The sequence below is a fragment of the Aquarana catesbeiana genome, linkage group LG09, assembly GCF_042186555.1.
Source record: "Aquarana catesbeiana isolate 2022-GZ linkage group LG09, ASM4218655v1, whole genome shotgun sequence".
In the NCBI taxonomy this organism is placed as follows: Eukaryota; Metazoa; Chordata; class Amphibia; order Anura; family Ranidae; genus Aquarana; species Aquarana catesbeiana.
In genome coordinates this window covers 3,022,079-3,037,189 of record NC_133332.1, presented here as the reverse complement: position 1 = coordinate 3,037,189, position 15,111 = coordinate 3,022,079, and the positions used below count along the sequence as shown (strand labels likewise).

The window sequence follows — 15,111 nt, the reverse complement described above, 5'->3', positions numbered from 1 at the left end:
GGATGGGGTGAGGGGTGCTCCTGTGGGGGATGGGGTGAGGGGTGCTCCTGTGGGGGATGGGTCTGGGGTGAGGGGTGCTCCTGTGGGGGATGGGGTGAGGGGTGCTCCTGTGGGGGATGGGGTGAGGGGTGCTCCTGTGGGGGATGGGTCTGGGGTGAGGGGTGCTCCTGTGGGGGATGGGTCTAGGGTGAGGGGTGCTCCTGTGGGGGATGGGTCTGGGGTGAGGGGTGCTCTCCTGGGGGATGGGTCTGGGGTGAGGGGTGCTCCTGTGGGGGATGGGTCTGGGGTGAGGGGTGCTCCTGTGGGGGATGGGGTGAGGGGTGCTCCTGTGGGGGATGGGTCTGGGGTGAGGGGTGCTCCTGTGGGGGATGGGTCTGGGGTGAGGGGTGCTCCTGTGGGGGATGGGTCTGGGGTGAGGGGTGCTCCTGTGGGGGATGGGTCTGGGGTGAGGGGTGCTCCTGTGGGGGATGGGGTGAGGGGCGCTCCTGTGGGGGATGGGTCTGGGGTGAGGGGTGCTCCTGTGGGGGATGGGTCTGGGGTGAGGGGTGCTCCTGTGGGGGATGGGTCTGGGGTGAGGGGTGCTCCTGTGGGGGATGGGGTGAGGGGTGCTCCTGTGGGGGATGGGTCTGGGGTGAGGGGCGCTCCTGTGGGGGATGGGTCTAGGGTGAGGGGTGCTCCTGTGGGGGATGGGGTGAGGGGCGCTCCTGTGGGGGATGGGTCTGGGGTGAGGGGTGCTCCTGTGGGGGATGGGTCTGGGGTGAGGGGTGCTCCTGTGGGGGATGGGTCTGGGGTGAGGGGTGCTCCTGTGGGGGATGGGTCTGGGGTGAGGGGTACTCCTGTGGGGGATGGGGTGAGGGGTGCTCCTGTGGGGGATGGGTCTGGGGTGAGGGGTGCTCCTGTGGGGGATGGGTCTGGGGTGAGGGGTGCTTCTGTGGGGGATGGGGTGAGGGGTGCTCCTGTGGGGGATGGGTCTGGGGTGAGGGGTGCTCCTGTGGGGGATGGGTCTGGGGTGAGGGGTGCTCCTGTGGGGGATGGGTCTGGGGTGAGGGGTGCTCCTGTGGGGGATGGGGTGAGGGGCGCTCCTGTGGGGGATGGGTCTGGGGTGAGGGGCGCTCCTGTGGGGGATGGGTCTAGGGTGAGGGGTGCTCCTGTGGGGGATGGGGTGAGGGGCGCTCCTGTCGGGGATGGGTCTGGGGTGAGGGGCGCTCCTGTGGGGGATGGGTCTAGGGTGAGGGGTGCTCCTGTGGGGGATGGGGTGAGGGGCGCTCCTGTGGGGGATGGGTCTGGGGTGAGGGGTGCTCCTGTGGGGGATGGGTCTGGGGTGAGGGGTGCTCTCCTGGGGGATGGGTCTGGGGTGAGGGGTGCTCCTGTGGGGGATGGGTCTGGGGTGAGGGGTGCTCCTGTGGGGGATGGGGGTGAGGGGTGCTCCTGTGGGGGATGGGTCTGGGGTGAGGGGTGCTCCTGTGGGGGATGGGGGTGAGGGGTGCTCCTGTGGGGGATGGGTCTGGGGTGAGGGGTGCTCCTGTGGGGTCTGGGGTGAGGGGTGCTCCTGTGGGGGATGGGGTGAGGGGTGCTCCTGTGGGGGATGGGTCTGGGGTGAGGGGTGCTCCTGTGGGGGATGGGGTGAGGGGTGCTCCTGTGGGGGATGGGGTGAGGGGTGCTCCTGTGGGGGATGGGGGTGAGGGGTGCTCCTGTGGGGTCTGGGGTGAGGGGTGCTCCTGTGGGGGATGGGTCTGGGGTGAGGGGTGCTCCTGTGGGGGATGGGTCTGGGGTGAGGGGTGCTCCTGTGGGGGATGGGGTGAGGGGTGCTCCTGTGGGGGATGGGTCTGGGGTGAGGGGTGCTCCTGTGGGGGATGGGGGTGAGGGGTACTACAGTGGTGGGCGGGGCTTGGTGTCTTGTATGAGAGATGCTCCCCTGCTGGGAGGGGTTGAAGTGAGGGGTTCTGGGAAGGTTGGGGGGAGGGGCGGTTTCCTGTCATTAGTAGGACCCTTCAGATGGTTGGATTAGGAACTCCTCAGTTACCATGGTGACCCCTCACTGCACATTGCTCGGTTACCATGGTGACGCCGCTCGCCTCTAACTTCCCGCCATGCTATTCGGAGTCACGTGTACAGGGCAGTGGGCGGGACTCACCCAATCTATGTCCATCCCGTAGGAGAATAGACACGCCCCCGAATTTCGTCCAATGTCAGCAAAGAAACGATCTGCTAAGCTCCGCCCCCCGCAGCGAGATTGGCTTAAAGTTCCATGGTGACCCCTCACTGTGATCACATGACCGGAAGTGGTCGGAGGGCGGAGCTGTCATGGTGGCCAAGGTGAGAGAAGACTGAGAAGTCCCCTCAGAGTACAAAGTCAGGTCCTCCCCTCCCCCACAGTCCGCTCCTCCCCCACAGTCCGCTCCTCCCCTCCCCCACAGTCTCTCCCGGGAGGAGGTCGGTGTGTGAGATCTGTCCTGCCGACACGAGGGGGAGGAGCGCTTCCCTGGTGGGTGGGGCACCAATGAAGGGTGATTCCGGGGGAGGAGCGCTCTGTGGGGGAGGAGCTGGGAGTCCCAGGGGATGGGCTCTCTTTTGGAGGAGGAGCTAGGAGTCCCTGGAGGAGGAGCTGGGAGTCCCTGGGGGAGGAGCTGGGGGCGGGGCGCACTGTAGGGGAGGGGCTGGGAGTCCCATAGGGAGGGGAGCTCTTTTGGGGGAGGAGCTGGGAGTCCCAGGGAGTGGGGCGCTGTGTTGAGGGAGGAGCTGGGCGTTCCAGGGGGAGGGGCGCTGTTGGGGGAGGAGCTGGGCGTCCCAGGGGGAGGGGCCCTGTGTTGGGGGAGGAGCTGGGCATCCCAGGGGGAGGGGCGCTGTGTTGGGGGAGGAGCTGGGTGTCCCAGGGGGTGGGGCGCTGTGTTGGGGAGGAGCTGGGAGTCCCAGGGGGAAGGGCGCTGTGTTGGGGGAGGAGCTGGGCATCCCAGGGGGAGGGGTGCTGTGTTGGGGGAGGAGCTGGGCGTCCCAGGGGGAGGGGCTGGGAGTCCCTGGGGGTGGGGCGCTCTGTTGGGGGAGGAGCTGGGAGTCCCTGGGGGTGGGGCGCTGTGTTGGGGGAGGAGCTGGGCGTCCCAGGGGGAGGGGCGCTGTGTTGGGGGAGGAGCTGGGCGTCCCAGGGGGAGGGGCGCTGTGTTGGGGGAGGAGCTGGGCGTCCCAGGGGGAGGGGTGCTGTGTTGGGGGAGGAGCTGGGCGTCCCAGGGGGAGGGGCTGGGAGTCCCTGGGGGTGGGGCGCTCTGTTGGGGGAGGAGCTGGGAGTCCCAGGGGGAAGGGCGCTGTGTTGGGGGAGGAGCTGGGAGTCCCAGGGGGAGGGACGCTGTGTTGGGGAGGAGCTGGGAGTCCCAGGGGGAAGGGCGCTGTGTTGGGGGAGGAGCTGGGCATCCCAGGGGGAGGGGTGCTGTGTTGGGGGAGGAGCTGGGCGTCCCAGGGGGAGGGGCTGGGAGTCCCTGGGGGTGGGGCGCTCTGTTGGGGGAGGAGCTGGGAGTCCCTGGGGGTGGGGCGCTGTGTTGGGGGAGGAGCTGGGAGTCCCAGGGGGAGGGACGCTGTGTTGGGGGAGGAGCTGGGCATCCCAGGGGGAGGGGCGCTGTGTTGGGGGAGGAGCTGGGCGTCCCAGGGGGAGGGGCGCTGTGTTGGGGGAGGAGCTGGGAGTCCCAGGGGGAGGGGCGCTGTGTTGGGGGAGGAGCTGGGCGTCCCAGGGGGAGGGGCGCTGTGTTGGGGGAGGAGCTGGGAGTCCCAGGGGGAGGGGCGCTCTGTGTGGGAGGAGCTGGGAGTCCCAGGGGGTGGGCTCTCTTTTGGAGGAGGAGCTAGGAGTCCATGGGGGAGGAGCTGGGAGTCCCAGGGGGAGGGGCGCTGTGTTGGGGGAGGAGCTGGGAGTCCCAGGGGGAGGGGCGCTCTGTTGGGGGAGGAGCTGGGAGTCCCAGGGGGTGGGGTGCTCTGTTGGGGGAGGAGCTGGGCGTCCCAGGGGGTGGGGCGCTGTGTTGGGGGAGGAGCTGGGCGTCCCTGGGGATGGGGCGCTGTGTTGGGGGAGGAGCTTTGCATCCCAGGAGGTGGGGCGCTGTGTTGGGGGAGGAGCTGGGCATCCCAGGGGGAGGGGCGCTGTGTTGGGGGAGGAGCTTTGCATCCCAGGGGGTGGGGCGCTGTGTTGGGGGAGGAGCTGGGAGTCCCTGGGGGTGGGGCGCTCTGTTGGGGGAGCAGCTGGGAGTCCCTGGGGGTGGGGTGCTCTGTTGGGGGAGCAGCTGGGAGTCCCAGGGGGTGGGGCGCTGTGTTGGGGGAGGAGCTGGGCGTCCCAGGGGGAGGGGAGCTGTGTTGGGGGAGGAGCTGGGCGTCCCAGGGGGAGGGGCGCTGTGTTGGGGGAGGAGCTGGGCGTCCCAGGGGGAGGGGCGCTGTGTAGGGGGAGGAGCTTTGCATCCCAGGGGGAGGGGCTGGGAGTCCCTGGGGGTGGGGCGCTCTGTTGGGGGAGGAGCTGGGAGTCCCTGGGGGTGGGGCGCTCTGTTGGGGGAGGAGCTGGGAGTCCCTGGGGGTGGGGCGCTCTGTTGGGGGAGGAGCTGGGAGTCCCAGGGGGTGGGGCGCTGTGTTGGGGGAGGAGCTGGGCATCCCAGGGGGAGGGGCGCTGTGTTGGGGGAGGAGCTGGGCGTCCCAGGGGGAGGGGCGCTGTGTTGGGGGAGGAGCTGGGCGTCCCAGGGGGAGGGGCGCTGTGTTGGGGGAGGAGATGGACGTCCCAGGGGGAGGGGCGCTGTGTTGGGGGAGGAGATGGGCGTCCCAGGGGGAGGGGCGCTGTGTTGGGGGAGGAGATGGGCGTCCCAGGGGGAGGGGCGCTGTGTAGGGGGAGAAGCTTTGCATCCCAGGGAGAGGAGCTGGGAGTCCCTGGGGGTGGGGCGCTCTGTTGGGGGAGGAGCTGGGAGTCCCTGGATGCGGGGCGTTCTTTTGAGGGAGGAGCTGGGAGTCCCAGGGGGTGGGGCGCTGTGTTGGGGGAGGAGCTGGGAGTCCCAGGGGGAGGGGCGCTGTGTTGGGGGAGGAGCTGGGAGTCCCAGGGGGAGGGGCGCTGTGTTGGGGGAGGAGCTGGGAGTCCCAGGGGGAGGGGCGCTGTGTTGGGGGAGGAGCTGGGCGTCCCAGGGGGAGGGGCGCTGTGTTGGGGAGGAGCTGGGCGTCCCAGGGGGAGGGGCGCTGTGTTGGGGGAGGAGCTGGGCGTCCCAGGGGGAGGGGCGCTGTGTTGGGGGAGGAGCTGGGCGTCCCAGGGGGAGGGGCGCTGTGTTGGGGGAGGAGCTGGGCATCCCAGGGGGAGGGGCGCTGTGTAGGGGGAGGAGCTTTGCATCCCAGGGGGAGGGGCTGGGAGTCCCAGTGGGAGGGGCGCTGTGTTGGGGGAGGAGCTGGGAGTCCCTGGGGGTGGAGCGCTCTGTTGGGGGAGGAGCTGTGAGTCCCAGGGGGTGGGGCGCTCTGTTGGGGGAGGAGCTGGGAGTCCCTGGGGGTGGGGCGCTCTGTTGGGGGAGGAGCTGGGAGTCCCAGGGGGTGGGGCGCTGTGTTGGGGGAGGAGCTGGGAGTCCCAGGGAGAGGGGCGCTGTGTTGGGGGAGGAGCTGGGAGTCCCAGGGGGAGGGGCGCTCTGTGTGGGAGGAGCTGGGAGTCCCAGGGGGAGGGGCGCTCTGTGTGGGAGGAGCTGGGAGTCCCAGGGGGAGGGGCGCTCTGTGTGGGAGGAGCTGGGAGTCCCAGGGGGAGGGGCGCTGTGTTGGGGGAGGAGCTGGGAGTCCCAGGGGGAGGGGCGCTGTGTTGGGGGAGGAGCTGGGAGTCCCAGGGGGAGGGGCGCTCTGTGTGGGAGGAGCTGGGAGTCCCTGGGGGTGGGGCGCTGTGTTGGGGGAGGAGCTGGGAGTCCCAGGGGGTGGGGCGCTGTGTTGGGTGAGGAGCTGGGAGTCCCAGGGGGTGGGGCGCTGTGTTGGGTGAGGAGCTGGGAGTCCCAGGGGGAGGGGCGCTGTGTTGGGGGAGGAGCTGGGAGTCCCAGGGGGAGGGGCGCTGTGTTGGGGGAGGAGCTGGGAGTCCCAGGGGGAGGGGCGCTGTGTTGGGGGAGGAGCTGGGAGTCCCAGGGGGAGGGGCGCTCTGTGTGGGAGGAGCTGGGAGTCCCTGGGGGTGGGGCGCTGTGTTGGGGGAGGAGCTGGGAGTCCCAGGGGGTGGGGCGCTGTGTTGGGTGAGGAGCTGGGAGTCCCAGGGGGAGGGGCGCTGTGTTGGGGGAGGAGCTGGGAGTCCCAGGGGGAGGGTCTTTGTTCTGTTATTAGTTGGATCCTCCAGGTGATTAGATGAGAAGAAAGTCATGAAGAGTGGGGAGGGGGGTGGAGTCTTGACATGCTGGGGGTGGAGCTTTACTTCCTCTGGTAGTTTTGCACACAGGTGTGGGGGAAGGTCACACACAGAGATGAATGGTGGAGAATCTCATCTCTCACTGAGCAATCCTGATTGGATCCCCCATCCCCTGACTCCGCCTTCCCTCATCCACATCCTGGCTGTCATTACTACAGCTGGGAATAGTGGTGGGGGATGGGAGGGGTTGGATGAACCTATGATTGGTTCCCTATTTACACAGCCCCTCCCCCTCCTTCTTCCCCCCTCCCCCTCTATTCTCTCACACTCCATGTTGTCTCTTCTGCAGATCCTGAAGTTGGCGGCGTTGCCGGCTGGCCTGGTGCTCTCCTCCTACGGGCTGTACGCCGTGTCTGACCGGGACCCCAAGGGACCCCCCCTGAGTCCTCACCAGGTGAGATCTTTACTCCCCGGGAAGGAGGAGGAGTCATTTCCTCAGTCTCCCCTCCCCCGGTGATCAGACTGTACATTGTAACTTTGTAGAAGGGGGAGGAGTCATTTCCTCAGTCTCCTCCCCCAGTGATCAGACTGTACATTGTAACTTTGTAGAAGGAGGAGGAGTCATTTCCTCAGTCTCCCCTCCCCCAGTGATCAGACTGTACATTGTAACTTTGTAGAAGGAGGAGGAGTAATTTCCTCAGTCTCCCCTCCCCCAGTGATCAGACTGTACATTGTAACTTTGTAGAAGGGGGAGGAGTCATTTCCCCAGTCTCCCCTCCCCCAGTGATCAGACTGTACATTGTAACACACGGATGTGATGTATATTTCTCTCGCAGTTGTCGGTGTATTCCGCTCCTCCTCGGGAGTCCAGATTCATTGAAGAAGAGCCGGGCCGCGTGCAGCGCTCCTTCTCTGCGGTGCGCTCCACATTGTCCCCCATTGTGATATGGGGTAAGGTAAGTGCAGAGACTCCACATCCCCTCCTAAAGTTCTGTCCCCGATGGAGGAGGAGGGGAGCCGCTGAAACGCGTTGGTTGCTTTAAGCCACCTCCATATATTGAATTGGACTCTTCCACCATTGGCCTGGCACTGCCATGAGGCCTTTTACTGTAACACACTTCCTGTCCCGGGGGGGGGGGTGAGAACACTTCCTGTCCTGGGTGAGAACACTTCCAGTCCCGGGGGGGTGAGAACACTTCCTGTCCCGGGGGGTGAGAACACTTCCTGTCCCGGGGGGGTGAGAACACTTCCTGTCCCGGGGGGTGAGAACAATTCCTGTCCCGGGGGGGGTGAGAACAATTCCTGTCCCGGGGGGGGTGAGAACACTTCCTGTCCCGGGGGGGGGGGGGTGAGAACACTTCCTGTCCTGGGGGGGGGGTGAGAACACTTCCTGTCCTGGGGGGGGGGGTGAGAACACTTCCTGTCCTGGGGGGGGGGTGAGAACACTTCCTGTCCCGGGGGGGGGGTGGTGAGAACACTTCCTGTCCCGGGGGGGGGGTGAGAACACTTCCTGTCCTGGGGGGGGGGTGAGAACACTTCCTGTCCCGGGGGGGGGGGTGGTGAGAACACTTCCTGTCCCGGGGGGGGGTGAGAACACTTCCTGTCCCGGGGGGGGTGAGAACACTTCCTGTCCTGGGGGGGGGGTGAGAACACTTCCTGTCCTGGGGGGGGGGGTGAGAACACTTCCTGTCCTGGGGGGGGGGTGAGAACACTTCCTGTCCTGGGGGGGGGGTGAGAACACTTCCTGTCCTGGGGGGGGGGTGAGAACACTTCCTGTCCTGGGGGGGGGGTGAGAACACTTCCTGTCCTGGGGGGGGGGTGGTGAGAACACTTCCTGTCCCGGGGGGGGGTGAGAACACTTCCTGTCTCGGGGGGGGGGGTGAGAACACTTCCTGTCTCGGGGGGGGGGGTGAGAACACTTCCTGTCCCGGGGGGGGGGGTGAGAACACTTCCTGTCCCGGGGGGGGGTGAGAACACTTCCTGTCCCGGGGGGGGGGGGTGAGAACACTTCCTGTCCCGGGGGGGGGTGAGAACACTTCCTGTCCCGGGGGGGGGTGAGAACACTTCCTGTCTCGGGGGGGGGGTGAGAACACTTCCTGTCTCGGGGGGGGGGGGTGAGAACACTTCCTGTCCCGGGGGGGGGGTGAGAACACTTCCTGATCTATAGCGGAGCAGCATAGTCACCCCGGGACAGGAAGTGTTTTAGGACTACAGAACCCCTCCCCTCATCTCCATACCATGGGGGGAGGTGTTTTGTGTTTCTCAGAAATATCTGGGAACAATGTAACTGATAAGATGGCAGCACAGGAAGTGAAAGCAAAAGATCAACTTTTGTTTTTTGATCTTTTGCTTATAAGTGTGGAGGAGAGATTGACCTCTGACCTCTCCATAAAGACGACCCGTCACCCCGTATTCTCTTCCTCTCTCATTTAGTCCCATTATTACGGTATTTTGGGCTCTAGTATTTGGTGTCGGACATTTATCTGGAGTGTAGCGCCCCCTATTGATTGTTGCTCGGTGTTTTCACACACATTGAGTAGAAGCTGTACATACATTTTTTTTTTTTTTTTTTTTTTTTTTTATCCAATTGTTTAGTTGGGGGCGGGGTTTCACTTATTCTTATATTGTTAGTTTGTGCTATAATTTATTTTAGTGTACTTTTTCCTGAAAATGTTTGATAAATAAATGGCTGCACAAGTTTTGCGCAACATAAAAAAAAAAAAAAAAATTGCAGTTCCCACCATTCTATTCTCCAGGGCCTCTGCTTTCAGGAAGATTGGGGGCAGGGCCTCTGCTTTCAGGAAGATTGGGGGCGGGGCCTCTGCTTTCAGGAAGATTGGGGGCGGGGGCCTCTGCTTTCAGGAAGATTGGGGGCGGAGCCTCTGCTTTCAGGAAGATTGGGGGCGGAGCCTCTACTTTCAGGAAGATTGGGGGCGGAGCCTCTGCTTTCAGGAAGATTGGGGGCCGGAGCCTCTGCTTTCAGGAAGATTGGGGGCGGAGCCTCTGCTTTCAGGAAGATTGGGGGCCGGAGCCTCTGCTTTCAGGAAGATTGGGGGCCGGAGCCTCTGCTTTCAGGAAGATTGGGGGCGGAGCCTCTGCTTTCAGGAAGATTGGGGGCGGAGCCTCTGCTTTCAGGAAGATTGGGGGCCGGAGCCTCTGCTTTCAGGAAGATTGGGGGCCGGAGCCTCTGCTTTCAGGAAGATTGGGGCCGGAGCTCTGCTTTCAGGAAGATTGGGGGCGGAGCCTCTGCTTTCAGGAAGATTGGGGGCGGGGCCTCTGCTTTCAGGAAGATTGGGGGCGGGGCCTCTGCTTTCAGGAAGATTGGGGGCGGGGTCTCTGCTTTCAGGAAGATTGGGGGCGGGGCCTCTGCTTTCAGGAAGATTGGGGGCGGGGCCTCTGCTTTCAGGAAGATTGGGGGCGGGGCCTCTGCTTTCAGGAAGATTGGGGGCGGGGGCCTCTGCTTTCAGGAAGATTGGGGGCGGGGCCTCTGCTTTCAGGAAGATTGGGGGCGGGGCCTCTGCTTTCAGGAAGATTGGGGGTGGGGCCTCTGCTTTCAGGAAGATTGGGGGCGGGGTTACAGTTATTTCTAGAAAACAGTTGAGATGAGTGAATGTTGGGGAAATGATCGACATTTTTATTTGCTGTGAAATCTCCTCCTCAGAACGCCGGTGACGCGGTTAGGAATGGAGTTGTGGAAACGATTCGGCTCACACAAGGTGAGGGGGGGGAGGGGTGACACTTTCTGAAGATTTTCCAGATATTTATTGTGTTTTGTTATACAGACAGTTATGTCTACCTGAAGAACCCGCCCCCCGAGTTCCTGCCGCGGGTCGGCGTCATTACCATCAGCGGATTGGCCGGCCTGGTTCTGTCCCGAAGAGGTGAGCGCTCCCTACTTTGTTTTATGCGGTTGTCCACTTCCTGCCCGCCGTATGTTTAGAAAGGTCCTCAGATGGGAAAGTCATCCACTTCCTGCCCGCCGTAGCAGCCAATCAGAGCGACCTGTGTCTGATCGGTTGCATTGGAGCCCAGAGGAGAGATCTGGGTTCTGATAGACCCCCCATAAAGAGGACCTGTCATGGTCCATGTTATCACAAAGGATGTTGTTCATCCCTTGTAATAGCAATAAAGTTGGGGGGGGGGGGGGGGTAAAGGTACAGTGTTACAATAAATAAATATTTTTAAAGCGTCTCCGTCCCCCTGTGCTCACGTGCAAATAGGTCCCGCCACCATATGTAAACGATTTTATATACCGTATATACTCGAGTATAAGTCGAGGCCCCTAATTTACCACAAAAAAAATGGGAAAAAACTTATTGACCCAAGTATAAGACGAGGGTGAGAAATGTGCAGCTACTGTAAGTGGAAAAGAGGGTCAACAATGCCCATTTGCAGCCTCACTGTGCCCATTTGCAGCCTCACTGTGCCCATTTGCAGCCTCACTGTGCCCATTTGCAGCCTCACTGTGCCCATTTGCAGCCTCACTGTGCCCATTTGCAGCCTCACTGTGCCCATTTGCAGCCATAGGTCCCCCGAACTTCAAACTCGGTAGTTAAGCCAAAATTTGGGGTCTCTGAACCCAAAGGGTCCCGAAATGACATTGCTGCAGATGGACACAGTTGACCGAATTTGGGGCCCCGTATCTCGGGGCCACTTAGTGCTAAGAACCCCAAATTTGGTATGCAAACCAGTGGAACTAGCTCCATAAAATTTCCAAAGCTGGGGTTTCTAGCACCAAGTGGCCCCGAGATACAGGGCCCCAAAAATCAGTTCAGAAAATGTCAAGCACTTTTCTGCAGCAGAGAATGACATTTTCTGAACCGGATTTGGGGCCCCGTATCTCAGGGCCACTTGGTCCTAGGAACCCCAGCTTTGGATATGTTATGGTACCAGTTCCACTGAGTTTGCACACCAAATTTGGGGTTCCAAGCACAAAGTGGTCCTGAGATATGGGGCCCCAAAAATCAGTTCAGAAAATGTCAAGCACTTTTCTGCAGCAGAGAATGACATTTTCCGAACCGACTTTGGGGCCCTGTATCTCGGGGCTACTTAGTACTAGGAACTTCAGCTTTGGATATGTTGTGGTACCAGTTCCACTGGGTTTGCACACTAAATTGGGGTTCCTAGCACCAAGTGGCCCTAAGATACGGGGCCTCAAAGTCGGTTCAGAAAATGAATTTTTTTGCTGCAGAAAAGTGCTTGACTCGAGTATAAGTCGAGGGGGGCACTTTCAGCACAAAAAAAAATGTGCTGAAAAATTTGACTTCTACTCGAGTATATACGGTATATAGAATTATTATGGCAGTTTTAACCACTTTCTGCACTTTTTGTGTACAAGTTTAAGTCAGTATTTTTTTTTGCTAGAATTTACTTACAACCCCTAAACTTTATCTTTTTTTCTGTTTTTTTTTTAGCAGAGAACCTAGGAAATAAAATGGGGATTGTTGCAATTTTTTTGTCACGGTAATTGTGCAGCTGTTTTTTAAATGCAATTTTTTGGGGGAAATAATACACTTTTAAAGAATTAAAAAAAAAAAAAAAAAAAACGCACAATATATATACCTCAAACTTTTTGTATAATGTGAAAGATGTTACACCGAGTAAATAGATACCTAACATGTCACGCTTTAAAATAGCGCCCGCTCGTGGAATGGTGACAAACTACAATACTTAGGGATCTCCATAGGCAACATTTTAAAAATGTTTTACAGGTTACCAGTTTAGAGTTACAGAGGAGATCTAGAGATAGAATTATTGCTCTCACTCTAACGATCGCGGTGATACCTCACATGTGTGGTGCGAAGACCGTTTGCGTATGCGTTCGCTTCTGCATGCGAGAGAGGGGTGGGGCACTTTAAAAGGGTTTTTTTTTTTTTTTTTTTTTATGGCAAAAAAAAAAAAAAAATGGATCTTTTCCTTTTATTTTTTATTTGCTGTTTAAAAAAGGTAAAAGGAGAGATTTGGGGTCTTTTTGACTTCTTTACTTCCAGTCCTCTAAGGCCATAGAGGCGATTAGAGACAATCTGGCTTCTGTCTGCCTCTGTGAGCAGCTGGCCGAATTGTTGGATCTTTTTTTTTTTTTTTTTTTTTTTTTCTTGGCAAACCAGTGGAAACGGTAAGCCTGGGAAACACCAGCGGAAGTGAGGGACGTCCTCTCCTGCCACTTCTAAAAACGTTCTAGGGGCTCATGAGAAAGCCGGCTGAAGAAAAAGATACCGGTGTTAATGGCTGATGGCTTCAACCATAACCACCTAATCCACCTGCAAAGTGTGTGTGTATATATATGTATATATATATATATATATATATATCTATCAGATAGATAGATAGATAGATAGATAGATAGATAGATAGATATATATCTATATATATATATATATAGGTATTGTGGTTGGGTAGAAGGTTGTGACACAGTTTGGTGTGTAAGTCACTGAGACATAATTGTGAGTATTGTGTGTGCTCTGTGCAGGATCCCGGCTGAAGAAAGTTGTGTACCCGGTTGGTCTGACAGCATTGGGTGCGTCCGTCTGCTATCCGGCACAAGCCGTCATTTTTGCAAAGGTAAAATCCTATTGTGTTCGACATCCATTCATCAGACCCCCCACTGCCCACCATCTCCTCAATGTTCTCCATTCACCAGTCACCCCGCTGTCCATCATCTCCTCAATGTTCTCATTCACCAGACACCCGCTGTCCATCATCTCCTCAATGTTCTCCATTCACCAGACACCCGCTGCCCACCATCTCCTCAATGTTCTCCATTCACCAGTCACCCGCTGTCCATCATCTCCTCAATGTTCTCCATTCACCAGACACCCGCTGTCCATCATCTCCTCAATGTTCTCCATTCATCAGACACCCGCTGTCCATCATCTCCTCAATGTTCTCCATTCATCAGACACCCGCTGTCCCATCATCTCCTCAATGTTCTCCATTCATCAGACACCCGCTGTCCATCATCTCCTCAATGTTCTCCAGTCACCAGACACCCGCTGCCCACCATCTCCTCAATGTTCTCCATTCACCAGACACCCACTGTCCACCATCTCCTCAATGTTCTCCATTCACCAGACCCCCCCACTGTCCATCATCTCCTCAATGTTCTCCAGTCACCAGACACCCGCTGTCCATCATCTCCTCAATGTTCTCCATTCATCAGACACCCGCTGTCCACCATCTCCTCAATGTTCTCCATTCACCAGTCACCCGCTGCCCACCATCTCCTCAATGTTCTCCATTCACCAGTCACCCGCTGCCCACCATCTCCTCAATGTTCTCCATTCACCAGTCACCCACTGTCCATCATCTCCTCAATGTTCTCCATTCATCAGACACCCGCTGTCCACCATCTCCTCAATGTTCTCCATTCACCAGTCACCCGCAGCCCACCATCTCCTCAATGTTCTCCATTCATCAGACCCCCCCACTGCCCACCATTTCCGCAATGTTCTCCATTTACCAGACACCCGCTGTCCATCATCTCCTCAATGGTCTCCATTCACCAGACACCCTCTCTCCATCTCCCTAATGTTCTCCATTCACCAGTCACCCACTGTCCATCATCTCCTTAGTGTTCTCCATTCACCAAGAAACGTTGTAGGGTTCCATGCTATGTCTTCCCACCATATGTTCTTCTCATCCCTGATATTTGATATAATACCCTACAAGAATGAATTCTCAGTCTCTGTCTATAGAACTGATAACCTATTGGTAGGTTGGTGGGTTGAGACGAGGAGATGATAATTGATCCTATTTGGGGTGTAAACTGAGATCACCCCTCAATCTGAGAATCTTCCGTGTAATAAAACCTTCTGTGTAAATGATTTGGTTGATTTATGAAAAGTATTTTTAGAAGTCGCAGCATTTTCTTCAGATAAATCCGTATTTGAGGGATTCTGAATCCCAGTTTTGATATTATTTTTTTTAATTAATTTTTTTGGGGTGGATTTTTCCCATCTCAGGTAACAGGTAAAAAGTTGTATAATGCCGGCCATTGGACGTATGACTCTGTGAGCTCATTATGGAAGGCGGGGCCTCAGAAGGATGAAAGCAAATCAACGCCGCCACACAATAAGGAGGTACGTGTCACTGTGCTGTAAAATTACCCAGGAGGAGTGCGGGGACACTATTCTCCAATCCCAGGCGGAGGGCGGGGACGCTATTCTCCAATCCCAGGCGGAGTGCGGGGACGCTATTCTCCAATCCCAGGCGGAGGGCGGGGGACGCTATTCTCCAATCCCAGGCGGAGGGCGGGGGACGCTATTCTCCAATCATAGGCGGAGGGCGGGGACGCTATTCTCCAATCCCAGGCGGAGGGCGGGGGACGCTATTCTCCAATCATAGGCGGAGGGCGGGGACGCTATTCTCCAATTATAGGCGGAGGGCGGGGACGCTATTCTCCAATCCCAGGCAGAGGGCGGGGACGCTATTCTCCAATCCCAGGCAGTCTTTCCCATGATGCCCTATTACTTGATGTAGGTTGCTGGTGCTGTCCTGCTGTATTTAGAATCATCTGTCTGTACTTACCACCATGTTCTTTATTTATTTGCGTATCATGACCTGGGTGTCTTCCTTTTTCTTTTTTTTTTTTTTTTTTTGTTATTCATTTTTCACCATAGGCCTGTATAGTGGTCCTGTGGTAGCGAGGACAGAGTGAGTAACACAGGCAATTATATATTTTCAAGCTGCTAGGAGAATGAAATCCACTAGGTGGCGCCTGCACACTGAGAAATCTGCAAACATTGTCATTACACTGGAAGATTTTTTTTATTTATTTTTTGTTCCTTTTATTTATAAAGTTTGGCAAA

General features: G+C 58.4%; 1 protein-coding gene across 1 annotated transcript; it reads left to right on the top strand.

Moving 5' to 3' along the window:
• Positions 1–2,164: 2,164 nt before the first annotated feature.
• APOOL (apolipoprotein O like) lies at positions 2,165–14,382 on the top strand (the record flags this gene model as incomplete). The annotated part of the gene is given in 7 exon segments (XM_073598088.1): positions 2,165–2,316; positions 6,654–6,758; positions 7,141–7,260; positions 9,966–10,020; positions 10,087–10,185; positions 12,774–12,865; positions 14,266–14,382. Coding segments are annotated over 7 exon segments (600 nt in total), but the record flags the coding sequence as incomplete, so codon positions are not given.
• Positions 14,383–15,111: the final 729 nt, after the last annotated feature.